The sequence below is a fragment of the Salmo salar genome, chromosome ssa09, assembly GCF_905237065.1.
Source record: "Salmo salar chromosome ssa09, Ssal_v3.1, whole genome shotgun sequence".
Lineage (NCBI taxonomy): Eukaryota > Metazoa > Chordata > Actinopteri > Salmoniformes > Salmonidae > Salmo > Salmo salar.
Window position 1 is genome coordinate 20,017,984 of NC_059450.1, and position 19,545 is coordinate 20,037,528.

Sequence of the window (19,545 nt, forward strand, 5' to 3'; positions counted from 1 at the left end):
ATATACAAGGCTCTCCCTCGCCCTCCCTTTGGCAAATCAGACCATTACTCTATCCTCCTGCTTCCTGCTTACAAGCAAAACTAAAAAAGGAAGTACCAGTGACACGCTCAATAAGGAAGTGGTCTAATGAAGCGAATACTAAACCACTACAAAGGGTGGTGAGTACAGCCCAGTACATCACTCTATACCAGGCGGTGTCAGAAGAAGGCCTAAAAAATTGGCAAAGACCTCAGCCACCCAAGCCACAGACTGTTCGCTCTGCTTCCACACGGAAAGTGGTACCAGTGCACCAAGTCTAGAACTAACATGACCCTGAACAGCTTCTATCCGAAAGCCATAAGACTGCTAAACAAGGCTGCTAAATAGCTAATCAAATGGCTACCCAGACTACCTGCATTGACCCTTTTTTTATACTAACTCTCTTGCACTGACTCTATGCACACACACTGGACTCTACCCCCACACTCACACATACTTACACTGACACCCCAATGCACACATACACACACACTACATACACCCACACACACATAACATGCGCACACATGCATACACTCACATTTCCATACTCACCACATATGCTGCTGCTACTACTACACATACGATGCTGTCACAGCGCGGTCTATTATCTATCCTGTTGCCTTGTCACTTTACTCCTACCTACAATTTCCTCCATAATTATTGGGACAGTAATTTCTTCTTCTTTTGTCTCTATACTTCAAAAGTTTGGATTTCAAATTTTACAATGACTGTGAGGTTAAAGTGCAGACTGTCAGCTTTCATTTGAGGGTATTTTAATCCATATCGGGTGAACCATATGGATTAAAAGAAATTAGAAATTACAGCACTTTGTTGTACATAGTCCCCCCATTTTAGGGGAACAGAAGTAATGGGACAAATTCACTTATATATGCATTGAAGTAGTAAAAAGTGAAGTATTTCATCGCATATTCATAGTACACAATGATTATATCAAGCTTGTGACCCAATACATATTTGTTGGATGCATTTCTGTTGGTTTTGGTTGTTTCAGAATATTTTGTGCCCAATCGAAATTATTTGTAAATCATGTATTGTGTCATTTTTAAGTCACTTTTATTGTAAATAAGAATGTAATATGTTTCTAAACACTTCTACATGAATGTGGATGCTACCACTATTATGGATAATCCAGAATGAATCGTGAATAAGGATGAGTGAGAAAGTTACAAACGCACAAATATCATACCCACCCCAAAATGGTAATCTCCCCTGTTATTGTAATTGTGAGAGGATAGCATGTCTTGGGGGTATGATATTTGTGTGTCTGTACTTTCTAACTCATCATTATTCAAGATAGGGTCACAAGCTTGATGTAGTCATTGCGTGCTATGAATATGGCACCAAATACTTTTGCTCCCCTAAAATAGGGGGGACTATGTACAAAAAGTCCAGTAATTTCAAAATGGTTCACCCGATATGGATTAAAATATCCTCAAATGAAAGCTGACAGTCTGCACTTTAACCTCATATTCATTGTTTGATTTAAAGTCTTTTGGAGTGTAGAGCCAAAAGAAGAAAGTAGTCTTCACTGTCCCAATAATTACAGAAGCCACTGTATACTGTCATGGAAAGAGCAGGTGTTCTTAATGTTTTGTATACTTTGTGTATGTGTTAGTGAAAAGTCTGTCCAACACGAAGGTGTAGCCTAAACTCACAACGGCTCTCGGTGGATGAACTGTGAATGGCAAGATGAATAGACCAGCAATACGCATCCTCTCAAAAAGCAGACATAGGCCTATTCACACACATTGATATTATATATTTTCCATTATAGCTTATTAAAGTAAAGGTTTTTCCATTTATATATGATTCCCTCGATAACATATGGCCTAACAACTTCACCCACATGTTTTTATAAGGGGATCTACATGGTTTATTCTGATCCATTTTATATGAAATGTATTAAAAAGTGACAATGAAAATAAAGAGAGAAGCATATTTCACAAATAAGGTAGGCTCCTTTTTACAGGAAATGACGGGTTGCCCCACTTGGCCCCTGTCCATCTATAAAATATTTATCCGCTGATGGAAATCGGCTCTGAAAGTATGTCTCGGATATTACGCTCAGCTTCTTGAGGTAATAAGCTCGTCCCTTTTTCCTTCTGCGCTCTGATTGGAGGAAGTGTTGTCTCAGGAATGTCACGAAACTATTTAAATAGCACTTATGTCCACAGTGTTAGTAGAATAGTCTGAGCATCGGAATAAAGACAGAATGAACTTGAGAGTTTTTAGCGAGCATTAACTTTTCTAAGACTATTTAACACATGGAATAAATTGGAGAATTAAAGAAGAAATAACGGGACAACGAAGCTCTGACAATCAAGGAGTTTCTTCAATTTATCCATCTGTGACTTATTTATTTTATTTTATTTTATTCAGGTCGGTCAATTCTAATCATAATATTTTCTTCTAATAATATATTATAAGCTTTTTATTACGTTTTTATAATTGGACTGTAATTTTTAGAAGTGTGTAAATGACAATACCTATTTAACTGTGTTTCTAACTTCTGGTTTAAACAGATTTCTGAGGTTTCAAGATGAAGCTGACAGGAGTCTTTCTCCTTTTGGTGCTTTGGAATTGTGAGGGCAGCAGGGTGGCAGGTGAGTTTTTGTAAATGTTTTATTAAATATATAAATATTAAAATCAACAATGGAATTATTCTGTTAAAAGGTCTGGCAATAGTTTATCTGTGAACTTAAAGTTGCCCATTGAGACTCAATACAGTTTCTCCCTTCACAGAGAGTAGAGATGATAACAGTGTATACGACCTATTCGAGCTGGTGAAAGTGAACAAAAGGCACCAAGGAGTTACCTTGGTAAAAGGCGCAGATCCTTACAGCCCAGCCTATAAGATCCTGAACGCAGACCTGATCCCCCCGGTTCCCGAGATCTCCTTCAGGGACCTCATTGATTCAATACAAGCTGAGAGGGGATTCCTTCTCCTGGTCAACTTCAAGCAGTTCAAGAAAACCAGGGGTAGTCTTTTGACTGTGGAGAAGGATGACGGATCAGGACCGTTATTCGAAATAATTTCTAATGGCAAGGCGCAAACTCTGGATGTGGTATACTCCACCGGGAACAAGCAACAGGTAGTGTCCATAGAAGATGCGGATCTAGCGACAGGACATTGGAAGAATATCACGCTGTTCATTCAGGAGGATCGTGCCCAGCTGTTCGTCGGGTGTGAAGAGATCAATATATCAGAAATGGATGTGCCCATCCAAAAGGTCCTGACGCATGAGGCTTCCGACATTGCCCGTCTGAGGATCGGAAAAGGAGCTGTGAAAGATAGATTTATGGTAAATATGAACTGATTTATGAGTTCATAAATACATTGCAAATAATGTTGTAATTGTATACATATAAATGTTACAGTTATAGCCTAGTCTGAGTAAGTCTAACCTTGTCCAGAGGCTATTGCGAGCAGCGCAGCGTTTGGTGCGCGAGGATAGTCACACTCACAGACATGTAGCCTAATGTTTGACATCAAACTTAAAATACGCTATTATGATCCTTTAGGAAATGTATTGAAAATATGTAAATGCGTGGATATGGAATAACTCCAAGTGCAATGTGTACGTCTGCAGGGAGTGCTTCAGAACGTGCGCTTTGTTTTTGGAACCACTTTGGAGGCGATTTTACGCAATAAGGGATGCCAAAGCTGTAAGTGTAAATTACAAAATATAAACGTTATTTTTGCATTTAAATGTTGGAGTTACTGTGTATGGTATATGTTATCCAATGCTTGTTAATTGTACACATCTAAATGCATTCCATTAACAAATATAATTAATAGTAATTATATTGCTTTGGTCATTAAAGTCAATTCACAGTGGGTGTTATTATGCTGTTTGTGGAAATGAATATGTCTGTTCTTCTCCAGCTGTAACTTTGACTGATGTCATGACACTGGACAACCCAGTAAATGGGTCCAGCCCAGCAATAAGGACTGATTACACTGGCCACAAAACTAAAGGTGAGACCAGACTTCACACTCCATGGACAAAGTAATTTGCTTAATACTGGTCTGTGTACAACTGTTCATGTGAAGGAGGTAGGTAACTAACTGATTGCTTTTCTCCTCTCCAGATATTCAGCAGGTCTGTGGTTTTTCCTGTGAGGATATCACTAGCATGTTCAAGGAGCTCAAGGGACTTGGTGTGATTGTTAAGCAGCTGTCAAATGAGCTCAACAGAGTGGTAAGCACAGGAAGCAGCTTGGTCTGCGCACTGTCATCCTTTCTCCCTCCCTCTCTAGTCTATCTGTTCCCAGTTAAAACCTTTCCACTGCACAGCCACTTGTCCCTGGAATGGCATTCCCTGCCAGATCCCTAATGACTCCCATGAGGACACAAATATGTTTGACTGTCATTTAATTTGTATTTACTTCAGTTAAATCAAGCTATGTTTTAATCACAATGTTGGTAGGTGATTCATTTCTACTGGAACCTTGGCTATGTAAAAGTTTCCATCCTCGTGTCTGAAACCATGCTCCTTTCTCTACCTCCCCTCTGTGTGCAGAATAAGGAGAGCACTCTGCTCATGAACCAGATGAACATCCACAGAGGGGTCTGTCTTCACAACGGCATTGTGCACAAGGACAAAGATGAGTGGACTGTGGACGACTGCACAGAGTGTACCTGCCAGGTAGGTGTCATCACACTTGTTGGAATGCAGTTATCCAGTAATCCGGCCAGTAGTAAGCTGTGTGAAAACCAGGCAGCAGCTCCTAAACCCCTTCTGTAATAAGGTGCTAATGGGCTCTTATGTTTATAGACTTAACCAAAGCCTCTGTGTGACCAGGCAGTGTCCGTCTGCTATCCATCACCTCTAATGAGATGTTAGAGAGAATGGCAATAAAGTAGGGGGGGGGGGGGGGGTCTGCCCTGTCAAACCCCTCTCTTTCTCACCTACTCTCTCACTAAGGGTTATCTATTTGGATAGGTATCAAGAATGTGTCTTTAATTAGGACATTTGCTGAGACCCTCTGTTCTGCCTTTCCCACTGCCACTATCCTTCCCCCCCCAGCTCATTGCTTGCCTGAACCCAGTGCAGGTGCACAGAACTGGGGTGGTAGCATAGCGGTGAACCCCCTGCCCTAACCAGAGACCATCCCAATGTTCCCAAACATAGCAATTAATCCTGGCAAAGCAGCAAGCGCTTTTGCATAACGCAAAGTTAATGATCCAGATTCTTTTCCATTGCTGTTGCCAGACTCTCTGCTCTGGAGACAAACCCATTACTAATCCCAGCAATCCTCCCTACAGAACTCTGCCACTGTGTGTCGCAAAATCTCTTGCCCCCTGATGCCCTGTGCCAACGCCACCGTGCCTGATGGAGAGTGCTGCCCACGTTGTGGAAACCGTGAGTATTTTTCTTCGTAGTTCTTTTTTGTGAGCTGGACTTTGAACTAGAAGTTGAACTTTATATATATATATATATATATATATATATATATATATATATATATATAGTACCAGTCAAAAGTTTGGACACCTACTCATTCAAGATGTTTTACTATAATCCCCCCCCCAATTTCGTGATATCCAATTGCGATGCAATTACGATCTTGTCTCATCGCTGCAACTCCCCAAAGCGCTCGGGACAGGCGAAGTTCGAGTCGTGCATCCTCCGAAACATGACCCGCCTATCCGCGCTTCTTAACACCAGCCCCCTTAAACCGGAAGCCAGCTGCACCAATGTGTAGGAGGAAACACAGACGACTGGAGTCGGCCTACAGGCACCCAGCTCGCTACAAGGAGTTGCTAGAGTGCGATGAGCCAAGTAAAGCCCCCCGGCCAAACCCTCCCCTAACCCGGACGACGCTGAGCCAATTGTGTGCCACCCTATGGGTCTCCCGGTTACGACCCAGCCTGGGATAGAACTCGGGTCTGTAGTGATGCCATGCAGTGCCTTAGACCGCTGCGCCACTTAGGAGGCCCTAGAAGTTTAACTTTTTTAACAACCTGCTTATAGGTGTATTTTAACTTGCAAAATGTCTTCCATTTCACTTTTCATGAACTTTTCTCAGTCCTTCACATTCCCTGACCTTGGAATGCCAAGTCTCAAATCTCCTGGGTTAAACTGATTCTAAAAAGGCACTGTTCTTCACAAATCCTTTGCCCCCCTGGCTGAGCTCTGCTGTGGTAATAGCTCTCCCATTATCTCTCTGCCCCCAGCGAGTAACTATGCTGAGGATGGCTGGTCCCCCTGGTCTGAATGGACCCATTGTTCTGTGTCTTGTGGACGGGGAATCCAGCAGCGAGGTCGCTCCTGCGACCGCATCAACAGTAACTGCGAAGGCACTTCTGTGCAGACCCGCGACTGCTACCCTCAGGAATGTGACAAGCGCTGTGAGTAAACCTACCATTTCTACTCTACAGTCTCTCTCAGTAACATCCTTCTCATATGTACTGTAATAGCACATTCATTAATAATTACATGTCTGTCCTCTACAGTTAAGCAGGATGGTGGCTGGAGCCACTGGTCTCCCTGGTCCTCCTGCTCTGTGACCTGTGGTGAGGGAGTCATCACCCGCATCCGCCTCTGCAACTCCCCCACTCCCCAGATGGGAGGCAGAGACTGTCAAGGACAGGGCCGAGAGACAGAGGTTTGCCAGGAATCACCTTGTCCAAGTAAGCAGAAGAGCAGCATCTTAACACATGCACATATCTATCCATCTGTCTGTAGATACAGGTGTAACTCATCTCTCTCTCTCTGTCCTTTAGTTAACGGAGGCTGGGGACCCTGGTCTCTGTGGGACACCTGCTCTGTCACCTGTGGAGGTGGACTCCAGACTCGCCAGCGTCTCTGTAACAACCCCGCCCCCAAGTACAAAGGGAAGGAATGTCAGGGTGACAGCAAAACATCCCAATTGTGTGGCAAAGAGGACTGCCCTATCAGTAAGCATTTTTATCAATAGATTATGGCATTTGTTCTTTTTACCTAACAGTGTACAAATCTAATATTGTTCAGTATTTAAAATCAACATGCTTCTGTCTACAGATGGCTGTCTGTCCAACCCGTGCTTTGCTGGCGCTAAGTGTACCAGCTTTGATGATGGTTCCTGGAAGTGTGGCTCATGCCCAGTGGGCTACACCGGAGACGGCATCAACTGCAAGGACATCGACGAGTGCAAGGAGGTCCCTGACGCGTGCTTCACACTCAACGGAGTCCACCGCTGTGAGAACACTGAGCCTGGCTACAACTGCCTTGCTTGCCCCTCCCGCTACTCAGGACCACAGCCCTTCGGGAGGGGAGTGGAGCAGGCCACAGCCAAGAAACAGGTGAGACAGCCTTTGACTACTGCGACAAAATACAAGAATGCGAGGATTCGTTTTTATTCTGATGCTAGGAGCTCAGAAGCACATCTTAACCCTACATATCTCTCCCTTCCCCCTAGGTGTGCACACCCCGTAACCCCTGCCAAGATGGCAGCCATGATTGCAACAAGAATGCTAACTGTATCTACCTGGGTCAGTTCAGTGACACCATGTTCCGCTGTGAGTGCAAACCTGGTTACGCTGGCAATGGCCACATCTGTGGAGATGACACCGACCTGGATGGATGGCCCAACAAAGACCTCCTGTGTGTGGAGAACGCCACCTACCACTGCAAGAAAGTAGGAAGGACCCCACTACACACAGTCTATTCCTAGCTTCTCCACTGTGTTATTGTGGTTATGGCTCTCTAACCAACCCTTTTGTTTTGCAGGACAACTGTCCAAACCTTCCCAACTCTGGGCAGGAGGACCATGACAAAGATGGGCTTGGTGACGCTTGCGATCACGATGATGACAATGATGGGATCCCTGATGATAGGGTGAGACATCAAAACATCCTCTCTCTCAGGACTTTGGTATCCACAGAGAAACTAAACATAGCAATCAGTAGGCATTTCTCTTCTAGGCTAGAGAAAGTGGAGGAGTCAGGGAGAAATGTGAGAAATAATATCATTTTGGGCTTGTGGCCAAAAGTGCAAAACAGCATGGCCTTATGCCCATAATTCATAGTGTGCATACTGCAAATAGGCCAGGGAGAAATGGTGTGGTAAGCAAACACTAGCTTTCTCAGAGTGAAATATCAGATTCCAGCACACTCACTTACACACTAGCCAGCTGTAAAGTCAGAGTTTTTCCCATTTCCAATACAATAGCCTCTCTAATACTGTATTTTCAATGAACTAATGGTATTCTTTAACAAACATTTTAATAATAGGACAACTGCCCAATGGTCTACAACCCCGCTCAGTATGATGTGGACACAGATGACGTTGGTGATCGCTGTGATAACTGTGTGCATGAGAGCAACCCTGACCAAGTCGACACAGACAACAACGGAGAGGGAGATGCCTGTGCTATTGACATTGACGGTGATGGTAAGAGATCATCATTCCTCCAGCACCAGACAATTACATTTCTCAGTGCTGTCAGTCATTATCAAAGTCCTTATTAAAAGGTATCATAGATTGATGTAAGTGTGTGTTCACTTCACAGGTATTCTAAATGAGAGGGATAACTGCCCCTATGTCTACAATGTGGACCAGAGAGACACTGACGGGGACGGAGTGGGAGACCACTGCGACAACTGCCCTCTTGAGCACAACCCAGACCAGGTAACTGCAGCTTTCATCTTCTAATACATAAGAACCCAATCTTATCAAATATCTTCCTTAGAGGGATGTAGAACTTTCATAGGCCCCCCTGCCTTTTAGGACAGTAGCCACATATTGCATCAGTGGTCAGTTTTAATGAAAGACAGGAATGAGAAAGCTGCGAGACAAATGAGTGCAATGCTCCTCCTCCCCTTATTCATTCCCCCTTTTTGAAGAGATATGAATGTGTATGTGTGTGTAGTCTTGCCAAGGTGCAAGGACACAGGATTCTTGTTTGAAGAGGCATTGCTAGAATACCTGAAGACAATGGGGTACATTTAAGATGAGTAGGCCTCATGTTAAGGGAGATGAGTGGTGAAATACATTCATCATGTCTGAGTGCATTGAAGTAGAGAGAAGTTTCTCTTATACAAGTGTGTAAGAATGTGCTTTTGTGAAGACTAAATGAATTGTGTTGTCCTCCAGATTGACTCTGACTCAGATCGTGTGGGAGACAAGTGCGACAACAACCAGGACATTGATGAGGACGGTCATCAGAACAACTTGGACAACTGTCCCTATATCCCCAACGCCAACCAGGCCGACCACGACAAAGACGGCAAGGGTGACGCCTGCGACCACGATGACGACAACGACGGTATCCCTGACGACAAGGACAACTGCAGGCTGGCCTTTAACCCTGACCAGGTGGACTCTGATGGTGAGTCACACTCTCCAGTAGCTCGATTCAACTGACATATAGAACGATTCATCTAGAAAGATACAGTACTCGCTACAGAAGTGCAGTGTCACAGAGATTAACATAGGGTCAGCCTGTTGTCTCCATGCCAAAGTGTCTAAGTGTTTTTCTCTGCCTCCTCCTGTCAGGTGATGGTCGTGGAGATGTTTGCAAAGATGACTTTGACCAAGACAACATACTTGATATCTACGATGTGTGCCCTGAGAACTTTGCCATCAGCGAGACAGACTTCCGCAGGTTCCAGATGGTACCACTGGACCCCAAGGGCACCTCCCAGATCGACCCCAACTGGGTGGTCCGCCACCAGGGCAAAGAGCTGGTGCAGACTGTCAACTGTGACCCTGGCATCGCTGTTGGTATGTACTACACCAATAATATAACACCTTTGGAACTAAGGAAAACAACTACAAAAATAACTACCATTTCTAGATCATGGGTCCATTGAGAAAAGTCCTAATCATCTCTCTTTGTTGTCTATAGGGTTCGATGAGTTTAATGCAGTGGACTTCAGTGGAACGTTCTTCATCAACACAGACAGGGATGATGACTACGCTGGCTTTGTGTTTGGCTACCAGTCCAGCTCCAGGTTCTATGTGGTGATGTGGAAGCAGATCACACAGACCTACTGGTCCCACACCCCGACCAGAGCTCAGGGCTACTCCGGAGTGTCCATCAAAGTAGTCAACTCCACCACAGGACCTGGGGAGCATCTGAGGAACGCCCTTTGGCACACCGGTGACACTGCTGAACAGGTACGCTTAGCTTCCTTCCACATTAAGAGCACATGCCATATCTAAGAGCAGTGAGAGAGAAAACTACTGGGTAGGAAACATGTCTCATGTATTTTTGTTATTCCTCCTCTTAGGTGCGTACTCTGTGGCACGACCCCAAGAACATTGGCTGGAAAGACTACACCGCCTACAGATGGCACCTGGTCCACAGGCCCAAGTCTGGACTCATCAGGTGAGCTCAGATTACCTTTAGCTCTGAATGTCCTCCGCCTTTACCAAGGCCACATAAACTCCTGCTTTCATGAGCTAATGATCTCATGTCATCTTCCCTCCTTTTAGAGTTGTGATGTATGAAGGCAAGAGAATCATGGCGGATTCTGGAAATATCTACGACAAGACTTATGCTGGTGGAAGACTAGGCATGTATGTCTTCTCTCAGGAGATGACATACTTCTCAGACCTCAAATACGAATGCAGAGGTAAGATGCTTTTTATTAATGTTTTGGCAAACAAAAAACGTACTTTGAGTCTGCATTTTTACAGGGATTTAACAGATTTTTTTCTTCTCTTTTTCCTCCAGATTCTTAAATCAGACCAGACAGAGGCTTTTAGAAGAATGTATCTACCTGCTCAAATATACATGTAACGTATGACCTGGGACCATATCTTTATTACTCTTTACTTTGTGACGCGCACATTGGTATAATGGAGAGCGAGTGTGCAGCATTGAGGCAGACTGACCTCAGGACATAGGCCAACTGACTGCCCTGTGATGACTAGACCCCTGCACTAACAGCAGGTTGAGCATAACTTTGCTCAGTGAAGAAATCGGTCTCTCTCTGTCTCTGAAGTTTCTGTTTCTCTAGCTGTACTCAGACATCTCTGCACTTCTGAACTAGTTGTTATCCCTCTCTGGATGGAGGTCCAAAGGGAAGAGTATTTTCTTTATTTTTGAGCATTACTTCAGATCTGCTGTGGACTCAAAATGACTTGAGTTGTTTCCAAATGAAGAAAGCAGTAGATGTTCTACAGATGGGCCAGAGATACCTGTTGAAGGAACTGTGGAGGCATCATTGACAGTATGGATTGACTGTTACCATCAAAGAGAGTGAATGCTACCCATGAAGAGCTTTGTGATAAAGGCACCTAAGCCAGTTGTAGTCAATGCATTAGCAATTTCAAATTCTAGATAACTTTAAATTCCCCCCGAGTCTACAAATTGTTATATTTGGTAACTAATTGGCTTTAAGTAGACCCTTGAAGTTCAGCTCAGTATGAAGTATGTCCTCAGGGTTTGACCAGGCTTGCCAAGTGGCTTTTCAGGAAAGAACTCTAGATGATATATGAAAGGAGCATAGAACCAGGAGTTGCACCAAAAGCCAATATAGACTACTAGCGAACAACAACACAATTGCTATTTCGCCAGAATTCCAGGAAGATATTTTTGGTTTTCTCTCATCTTAGTTTAGACATAAGTGGAAAGACAAAAACCACATGGGTCAGTCTAACCTGCCTTGAAAAGAGAAAGGACTATGGTTACTAAGGTTGTATATAACTTATTACATATTTTGTTTGTTACCATTTGAGAGTATTGACACATGATCCTAGAGTTAGGATATCTCTTGTCTTTATTCATCTCTGTGTCTTATTTTCATAGAAACCTGTTCTAAATAATTGAAATCTTGAAACCGGGATAAATCCCTCTAAAAAGTCCTCTAATAACAGTGTTCAGTACTATCAGTATTATCCCTCATTCCAACCTTCCAAAATAGACTAATTAGGTGTCATTTAAATCTCATTGTTCTTTTGCACAGTATGTCTGACTTGTGTGCTTGAGAATGTGTGTACATTTCTGATGGTAAAAACAAAGGAAAACCTTTATGTACAAATATTACCTCATTCTTTTTTTTATTGAAACCAACAAAACATGATAGTACCTTTTAGCAGCAGAATTTGGTTGGCTTTTTTTGTGTGTTTCACTGTAGTACAATAATTTGTATGCTGTAAGATATTTTTGTAGCAGAAAATTCTTCAACAAGAAAGCAATTGATAAAAACGTTTTCATAAATATGATTTGTTTTATATATGTCCTGTGCATTTGTAATGGATAAATTATTGTTAGGATTGTCTGTTCTATGTTAAGAGGTTATTTCATATGTGTAGATAAATGCTATTTAAATAATTTATCAAGAAACGTGACCTGTGTTTCTGTTTGTATAAACTTGTTTGCACACTGACATGAGGATGTCTTTGAATATTGTTTTGTTTTGTATATTTCCTTTCTTTTTTTACTGTTAGTGATGCTTGTCTATAAACATTTTTACCATATTTTTACTCCCCAAATGTTGTTTATACTTCTGTCAGTTATTTTGTAATCTCAACCAAACAATAAATACACGAGGGAAAAAAATAGTTTGAGTGTCCTTTGCTTGCTTGTGGATATATTCTCAGTTTTAATAACTACAGTATTACAAAGCATTACAGGGAAAGATGCCATATTCTGTCAACTGCTGGAATCTATTACTTGATTCCTGGGAGCCCTGTGAGAAAGGGAGTATCCTTGAGAGTCAACAGCATGATAATTTAAGATGAACTAAGGCCCAGTTTTAGAACATTATCCACATTCAACAATCACAGGAGCAATGTTCCCTTTAAGCTGCACATGGGCACACAGCTCCCCTAGGACGACCACACAGAAGAAACATGAGCCCCTGCAGAGAAGCACGAGATCAAACTTCACTCAACTTGACAGTTTTCCCCTTTAGTTAACACTATCAACGTTTCGCTCTACTGTGGGAATTGTGATCGAATCAACGCAATATTAGCCACTTTCAATGTAATATACTGAAACAAAACGAACTATGCAAGATTTAGTATGCAGAACTAAGTGTGCAAGAGCTTTTCTTGTAGGCACAGCGCATTGGACTAAGATTTTATTGCATGGACAGGCAGTACTCTACACAGACCAGTGCACAATTACCAATCAGAGCTGAAGTAGGCCTATATGCTCCAACACAGCTACAATCCAGATGTGTTGTTTATTACTGAGACGTGGTTAAGGAAGAGTGTTTTGAATACTGATGTTAACCTTTCTGGTTATAAGCTTTTTCGGCAAGACAGATCTTCCAAAGGTGGGGTAGTGGCAATCTTTACCAAGGATCACCTTCAGTGCTCGGTTCCCCAAACAATTTGATTTGCTGGTTTTAAAGCATTAAACTTTCAAATAGCTCTTTGTTGACTGTTGCTGGGTGCTATTGTCCTCCAGCAGCACTGGCCTGTACCCTACCTACCTTAAGCTCTCTCCTGGCCCCTTACACTAAGTCTGAATTTGTCCTGCTAGGTGACCTAAATTGGGACATGCTTAACTTCTTTAGGGTAGGGGGCAGTATTTTGACGTCCGGATGAAAGGCGTGCCCAAATTAAACTGCCTGCTACTCAGGCTCGGACGGTAGGATATGCATATTATTAGTAGTTTTCGATAGAAAACACTCTGTAGTTTCTACAACTGTTTGAATGATGTCTGTGAGTATAACAGAACTCATATGGCAGGCAAAAACCTGAGACAAATCCAACCAGGAAGTGTGGAAATCTGAGGTTTGTAGTTTTTTCAAGTGATTGCCTATACAGTATACAGTGACTTAGGGTTCATTTTGCACTTCCTAAGGCTTCCACTAGATGTCAACAGTCTTTAGAACGTTGTTTCATACTTCTACTGTGAATATGGAGTGAACAAGAGGGCCTGGAAGTTGATGAGTGAGGAAATGACATGAGCTCAGAGGCGCACGCTCACGTGAGTGTTCCTTTTCTTTTCTGAAGACATTGGAATTGTCCGGTTGGAATATTACTGAAGATTTATGTTAAAAACATCCTAAAGATTGATGCTATACATCGTTTGACATATTTCTACGAACGTAAATAGAACTTTTTTAAATGTTTCATCGTGACATTTTCGCGCGTTTCCTGCATTTGGAGTAGTACACTGGCACAAAGCCTCCAGTGATGATCCATGGCGCGGAACCAGTAGTGATGATCCATGGCGCGGAGCCTGCAGTGAAGGTCCCCAGTCCGGAACCTACAGAGACGCTATTCAGTCCGGTGCCTCCAGCGACGCTGTCCAGTCCGGAGTCTTCAGCGATGGTCTGCAGCCCCGAGTCTTCAGCGACTGCCTGCAGCCCAGAGTCTTCAGCGGCGGTCGGCAGTTCAGAGCCTCCGGTGCCTACCGAAGCGCTAACAACATGGAACAACTTGGAGTTATTTGGACATCAATTATGAACTTTGTTGAAAGAAACCACATTTGCAGTGGACCTGGGATGCGTGGAATTGCCAATGGATGAAGAGAATCAAAGGTAAGGGAATATTGACAATAGTAATTTTGATATTACATGGGTACAAGATGGTGCTAACCTGTATAGCCTAGCCTATTGTTCTTAGCACAGCACCCGGTTTATTGCAAATTGTGATTTCCCAGTAAAGTTATTTTGAAATCTGGCATTGCAGTAGCATTTACGAAATGTTAAACTATGAATATTTGAATGACAATAATATAATTTACCAATGTTATCGAATAGTAATTTTGTGATTTGTAACGTTGTTCACCGGAAGCATTTGAGAGAAAAAAAAATCAGATTTTCACCGCTTCGGTAAAATGCTGTTTTTGGATATAAATATCAACTTGATGGAACAAAAAATGCATGTATTGTGTAACATAATGTCTTAGGAGTGTCATCTGAGGAAGATTGTCAAAGGTTGGTGCATAATTCTAGCTGGTTATCCGCTTATGGTGACGCCTGTCTTTGAATTGACAAAACATTACACACAGCTATTTTCAATGTACTCTCCTAACATAACCTAACTTTATGCTTTCGCCGTAAAGCCTCTTTGAAATCGGACAATGTGGTTGGATTTAGGAGATGTTTATCTTTCAAATTGTGAGAAATAGTTGATTGTTTGAGAAATTGAAATTATTAGATTCTTGCCGTTTTTGAATTTCCCGCCCTGGTCTCTTGACAATGAATCCCGATATCGGGATAAGATCCCCAACAGGTTTTAACAAACGCCCCCATAAAGAAAAGGAGAATTAAAAACAGGTTCAGCCCCTGGTTCGACCAGAGTTACTCCACCTCAAGAATTGCATTTGGCGAAACGCTCGGCACACGCATACTCAAGCTGACTGGCTCTCGTTCAGGCAAATGAGAAATACGTCCACTCAGGTTATCTGGAAGGCCAACGTTAGTTACTTTAAGGGGCAGTTCTCTCACAAGAAGTTCTGGAAACGGTTAAAGACCTGGATAATAAAACCTCCTCATCACAGCTAACCATGTCCCTTCATGTTGATGATGTGGTTGTTACTGATAAGAAGCACATAGCTGAGCTCTTAAGTCATGATTCCTATTTGACTCAGCCATGCCTCCTTGCCCGTCCCATATTTCCTCATCTACCACTCCTTCTAATGTGACTATCCCCGATACTTCTCCCTCTTTTTCCCCTACCCCGCTACAAAGTTTCTCCCTGCAGGCAGTCATGAGGTGCAAAACGAGCTCATAAAACTTGACCCCAAAAAAACCATCTGGGTCAGATATTTTAGACCCTTTCTTCTTTAAGGTTGCTGCCCCTATCATCGCCAAGCCTGTCTCTCCTTCCTGGGGAGGTTCCTATTGCTTGCAAGGCAGCCACGGTTCATCCTTTATTTAAAGGGGAAGATCAAGCTGATCCTAACTGTTATAGACCTATTTCTATTTTGCCCTGTTCATCAAAAGTGTTGTTAATAATCAACTGACTGGCTTTCTTGATGTCTATAGTATTCTCTCTGGTATGCACTCTGGTTCCCACTCAGGTTATGGATGTGTCACTGCAACCTTAAAAGGTCCTTAATGATGTCACCATTGCCATTGATTCTAAGCAATGTTGTGCTGCTATTTTTATTGACTTGGCCACTGAGGTATGCAAGCCCCCAGGGGTACGCGCAATGCCATCAGGCGTACGCCAAATAAAAATGTGATTCCCATTCTTTTTTTTAAACACTACATTAATAGTTTTCCAACTGGGCTATACATTTGGGTGAGTTTTTTCTCTCGCCCGAGTAGCCTCGTTTCACTGCCAAAAATAAAATTAAACCATCTAGTGTTCAGCGAAATAACAAAACAATGTCAAATACAGGTAGCCTAGTCAAATAATTAACATCAAATTACATTAACCGTTACTCTCTTGCAGGAAACCTTCACTCTTGCGCAGACATTTAGAAACGAAACATGACAATTTGAAAAATAAGCCATGGGAGTTTTCTGAGCGAGAATAAAGATGACTTTCGAGTAGTAAGAAGTTATAGCTCATTTTGTGTCAACAATAGGGGAGTGGTTGCTTCCAACAAGAGCACAAAACGTGTGTATTTCTATCCATTTTTGAAAGGCAAATCAGGTAAAAACCTATTTTATGTCTTAGGGGAAGTGTTGTATTTTGAGACGGTTTTGAATAAGGTAAGTAACCAATAGGCAGTGCGTAGCATAATTTGTCTGTAATAATGATATGGGAATAATAACGCATTTATTTTGTAAAGTGGTTTATTGCATCAAACATAACATTTTAAGTCACCTCCTGAACAGGTTTATGTCAAGCCCTGGATGTATTTTCTATTTTTTAAGTCTCATGGAATGTAGTCATTGAACACCACACAGAATGCTCACAATGTTCAAGTTTGCACTCAGCAGACCTGACATTTTCTCAAAGCTGAATTTTTTTTTGAGTGAACATTGCTCAGGAGCCATAGGACTTTAGCACCAAAAGCCTTCTAAATGACTGTGTTATGGGAATGTGTGCCACCATTAGAATACTATTACTAATGTAGAGCTATTACACAATATAACCCACATAGCACTGTCTATTTTTCTTGGAATTGCCCAGTGAATGAAACCTCAAATAGCTTACAGCCACACCTATCTGAGGCATTCCACACAGACCTACAGCCTTTGCTGTTTGGCTTTTGTAGAAGAGACACTGAGCTTGTACTTTCTATTGTCTACAAATAGAATGTTGATTCAGTCATTTACCAGGGCACATCTCTGACAGCGAATGGCAACACTGCAAGTTCATGCCAAATCCAAATCCAGACAGCCCCAGCTTGCTACTGCTCCCTTAACCTCAGAGTTGACCTCATTGTTATGGAATGAAGGTAAACAGACCATACCTAGAGGACATCATTGGCTCCTCAAATCACTCTGATTGAACCGTAGTATTCTGCCAATAACTGCAATAATGATTTGATAGATTAGAACATCTGTGTCCCTGCAGATACAGTTGAAGTCGGAAGTTTACATACACCATAGCCAAATACATTAAAACTCAGTTTTTCACAATTCCTGACATTTAATCCTAGTAAAAGTTCCTTGTCTTAGGTCAGTTAGGATCACCACTTTATTTTAAGAATGTGAAATGTCAGAATAATAGTAGAGAGAATGATTTATTTCAGCTTTTATTTCTTTCATCACATTCCCAGTGGGTCAGAAGTTTACATACACTCAATTAGTATTTGGTAGCATTGCCTTTAAATTGTTTGACTTGGGTTAAACATTTCGGGTAGCCTTCCACAAGCTTCCCACAATAAGTTGGGTGAATTTTGGCCCATTCCTCCTGACAGAGCTTGTGTAACTGAGTCAGGTTTGTAGGCCTCCTTGCTCGCACAAGCTTTTTCAGTTCTGCCCACAAATTTTCTATGGGATTGAGGTCAGGGCTTTGTGATGGCCACTCCAATACTTTGTTGTCCTTAAGCCATTTTGCCACAACTTTGGAAGTATGCTTGGGGTCATTGTCCATTTGGAAGACCCATTCACAACCAAGCTTTAACTTCCTGACTGATGTCTTGAGATGTTGCTTCAATATATCCACAGAATTTTCCTGCCTCATGATGCCCTGTATTTTGTGAAGTGCACCAGTCCCTCCTGCAGCAAAGCACACCCACAACATGATGCTGCCACCCACGTGCTTCACGGTTGGGATGGTGTTTTTGTCCCCATGTGCAGTTTCAAACCGTAGTCTGGCTTTTTTATGGCGGTTTTGGATTCTTCCTTGCTGAGCGGCCTTTCAGGTTATGTCGATATAGGACTCGTTTCACTGTGGATATTGATACTTTTGTACCTGTTTCCTCCAGCATCTTCACAAGGTCCTTTGCTGTTGTTCTGGCATTGATTTGCACATTTCGCACCAAAATACGTTCATCTCTAGGACACAGAACGTGTCTCCTTCCTGAGCGGTATGACGGCTGCGTGGTCCCATGGGGTTTATACTTGCGTACTATTGTTTGTACAGATGAACGTGGTGCCTTCAGGCGTTTGAAAATTGCTCCCAAGGATGAACTAGACATGTGGAGGTCTACAGTTTTTTTGCTGAGGTCTTGGCTGATTTCTTTTAATTTTCCCATGATATCAAGCAAAGAGGCACTGAGTTTGAAGGTAGGCCTTGAAATACATCCACAGGTACACCTCCAACTGACTCAAATGATGTCAATTAGCCTATCAGAAGCTTCTAAAGCCATGAGATCATTTTCTGGAATTTTCCAAGCGGTTTAAAAGTACAGTCAACATAGTGTATGTAAACTTCTGACAAACTGGAATTGTGATACAGTGAATTATAAGTGAAATAATTTGTCTGTAAACAATTGTTGGCAAAATTACTTGTCATGCACAAAGTATATGTCCTAACCGACTTGCCAAAACTATAGTTTGTTAACAAGAAATTTGTGGAGTGGTTGAAAACGAGTTTTAATGACTCCAACCTAAGTGTATGTAAACTTCCGACTTCAACTGCACATATAGATTGACTAAGTGAATTGGAGTGAAACTGTTGTAGTGAAATCATTGGGCAGTTTGGTTCCTGGGGGTCTGTCTGTCCAACAGGCCCACACTCCAACTGCTCACAGCTAAATGGTTATGCATGTAGTACATTGTGTCAAATAAATCCGTTGTTAAGTTTAAAGAGACCAGAAACGGTCTGTTCTCATCTACATTAGCAGGGTTAATACAATGGGCTCTCCTACTGTTCTGACACCTCATTTGGAGCTACAGGAAAGTGTAAATAAATGGAAATACTCAAGTAGAATATACAGACCTAGGGGAGCAATCATTGTAAAAAGGCACAATAGAGCGATTAAAACATTTGTTACAGGTTTAAATGTTTCATAATGTATCACGCTTTTTAGGAAATCTTAAGACATTGTATAAAACCTTGACAAACATCAAAATACTTGTATAATATGGTTATTTCTCTATATTCTTATGATTATACACTACACAGTTTAACAAGACTCAGTGATTCATACAGGCATTGTGTGTTAGTTGGTGTGGGAGAGTGTCTGGAAGAAATCCATTTTGCTGCCCTTCTGGTGACATGACCGCAGGCCTGGTTGTTTGCACCATATAACCATACACAG

The 19,545-nt window shown here is 42.1% G+C and overlaps 1 protein-coding gene across 1 annotated transcript; it reads left to right on the plus strand.

The window, feature by feature from the left end:
* The first annotated feature begins 2,212 nt into the window (after positions 1-2,212).
* Positions 2,213-12,539, plus strand: LOC106610834 (thrombospondin-1). The gene is made up of 22 exons (XM_014210450.2): positions 2,213-2,421; positions 2,565-2,645; positions 2,785-3,344; positions 3,633-3,708; positions 3,929-4,021; positions 4,135-4,244; positions 4,566-4,691; positions 5,312-5,408; positions 6,224-6,397; positions 6,503-6,679; positions 6,773-6,946; positions 7,050-7,330; positions 7,447-7,665; positions 7,758-7,865; positions 8,261-8,420; positions 8,539-8,657; positions 9,123-9,357; positions 9,525-9,752; positions 9,877-10,148; positions 10,262-10,359; positions 10,467-10,606; positions 10,708-12,539. The coding sequence occupies exons 2-22, from the start codon at positions 2,582-2,584 to the stop codon at positions 10,713-10,715; spliced, it is 3,519 nt and encodes a 1,172-aa protein (XP_014065925.2). The 5' UTR covers positions 2,213-2,421; positions 2,565-2,581; the 3' UTR covers positions 10,716-12,539.
* The last annotated feature ends 7,006 nt before the right edge of the window (positions 12,540-19,545 follow it).

Excerpts from the sequence above, each read along its gene's own strand:
- LOC106610834 (XM_014210450.2), top strand. The coding sequence starts at position 2,582 with ATGAAGCTGACAGGAGTCTTTCTCCTTTTGGTGCTTTGGAATTGTGAG. Across the intron at positions 5,409-6,223 it reads CTGCCCACGTTGTGGAAACC|CGAGTAACTATGCTGAGGAT; the intron begins GTGAGTATTTTT and ends CTCTGCCCCCAG. Across the intron at positions 6,680-6,772 it reads CCAGGAATCACCTTGTCCAA|TTAACGGAGGCTGGGGACCC; the intron begins GTAAGCAGAAGA and ends TCTGTCCTTTAG.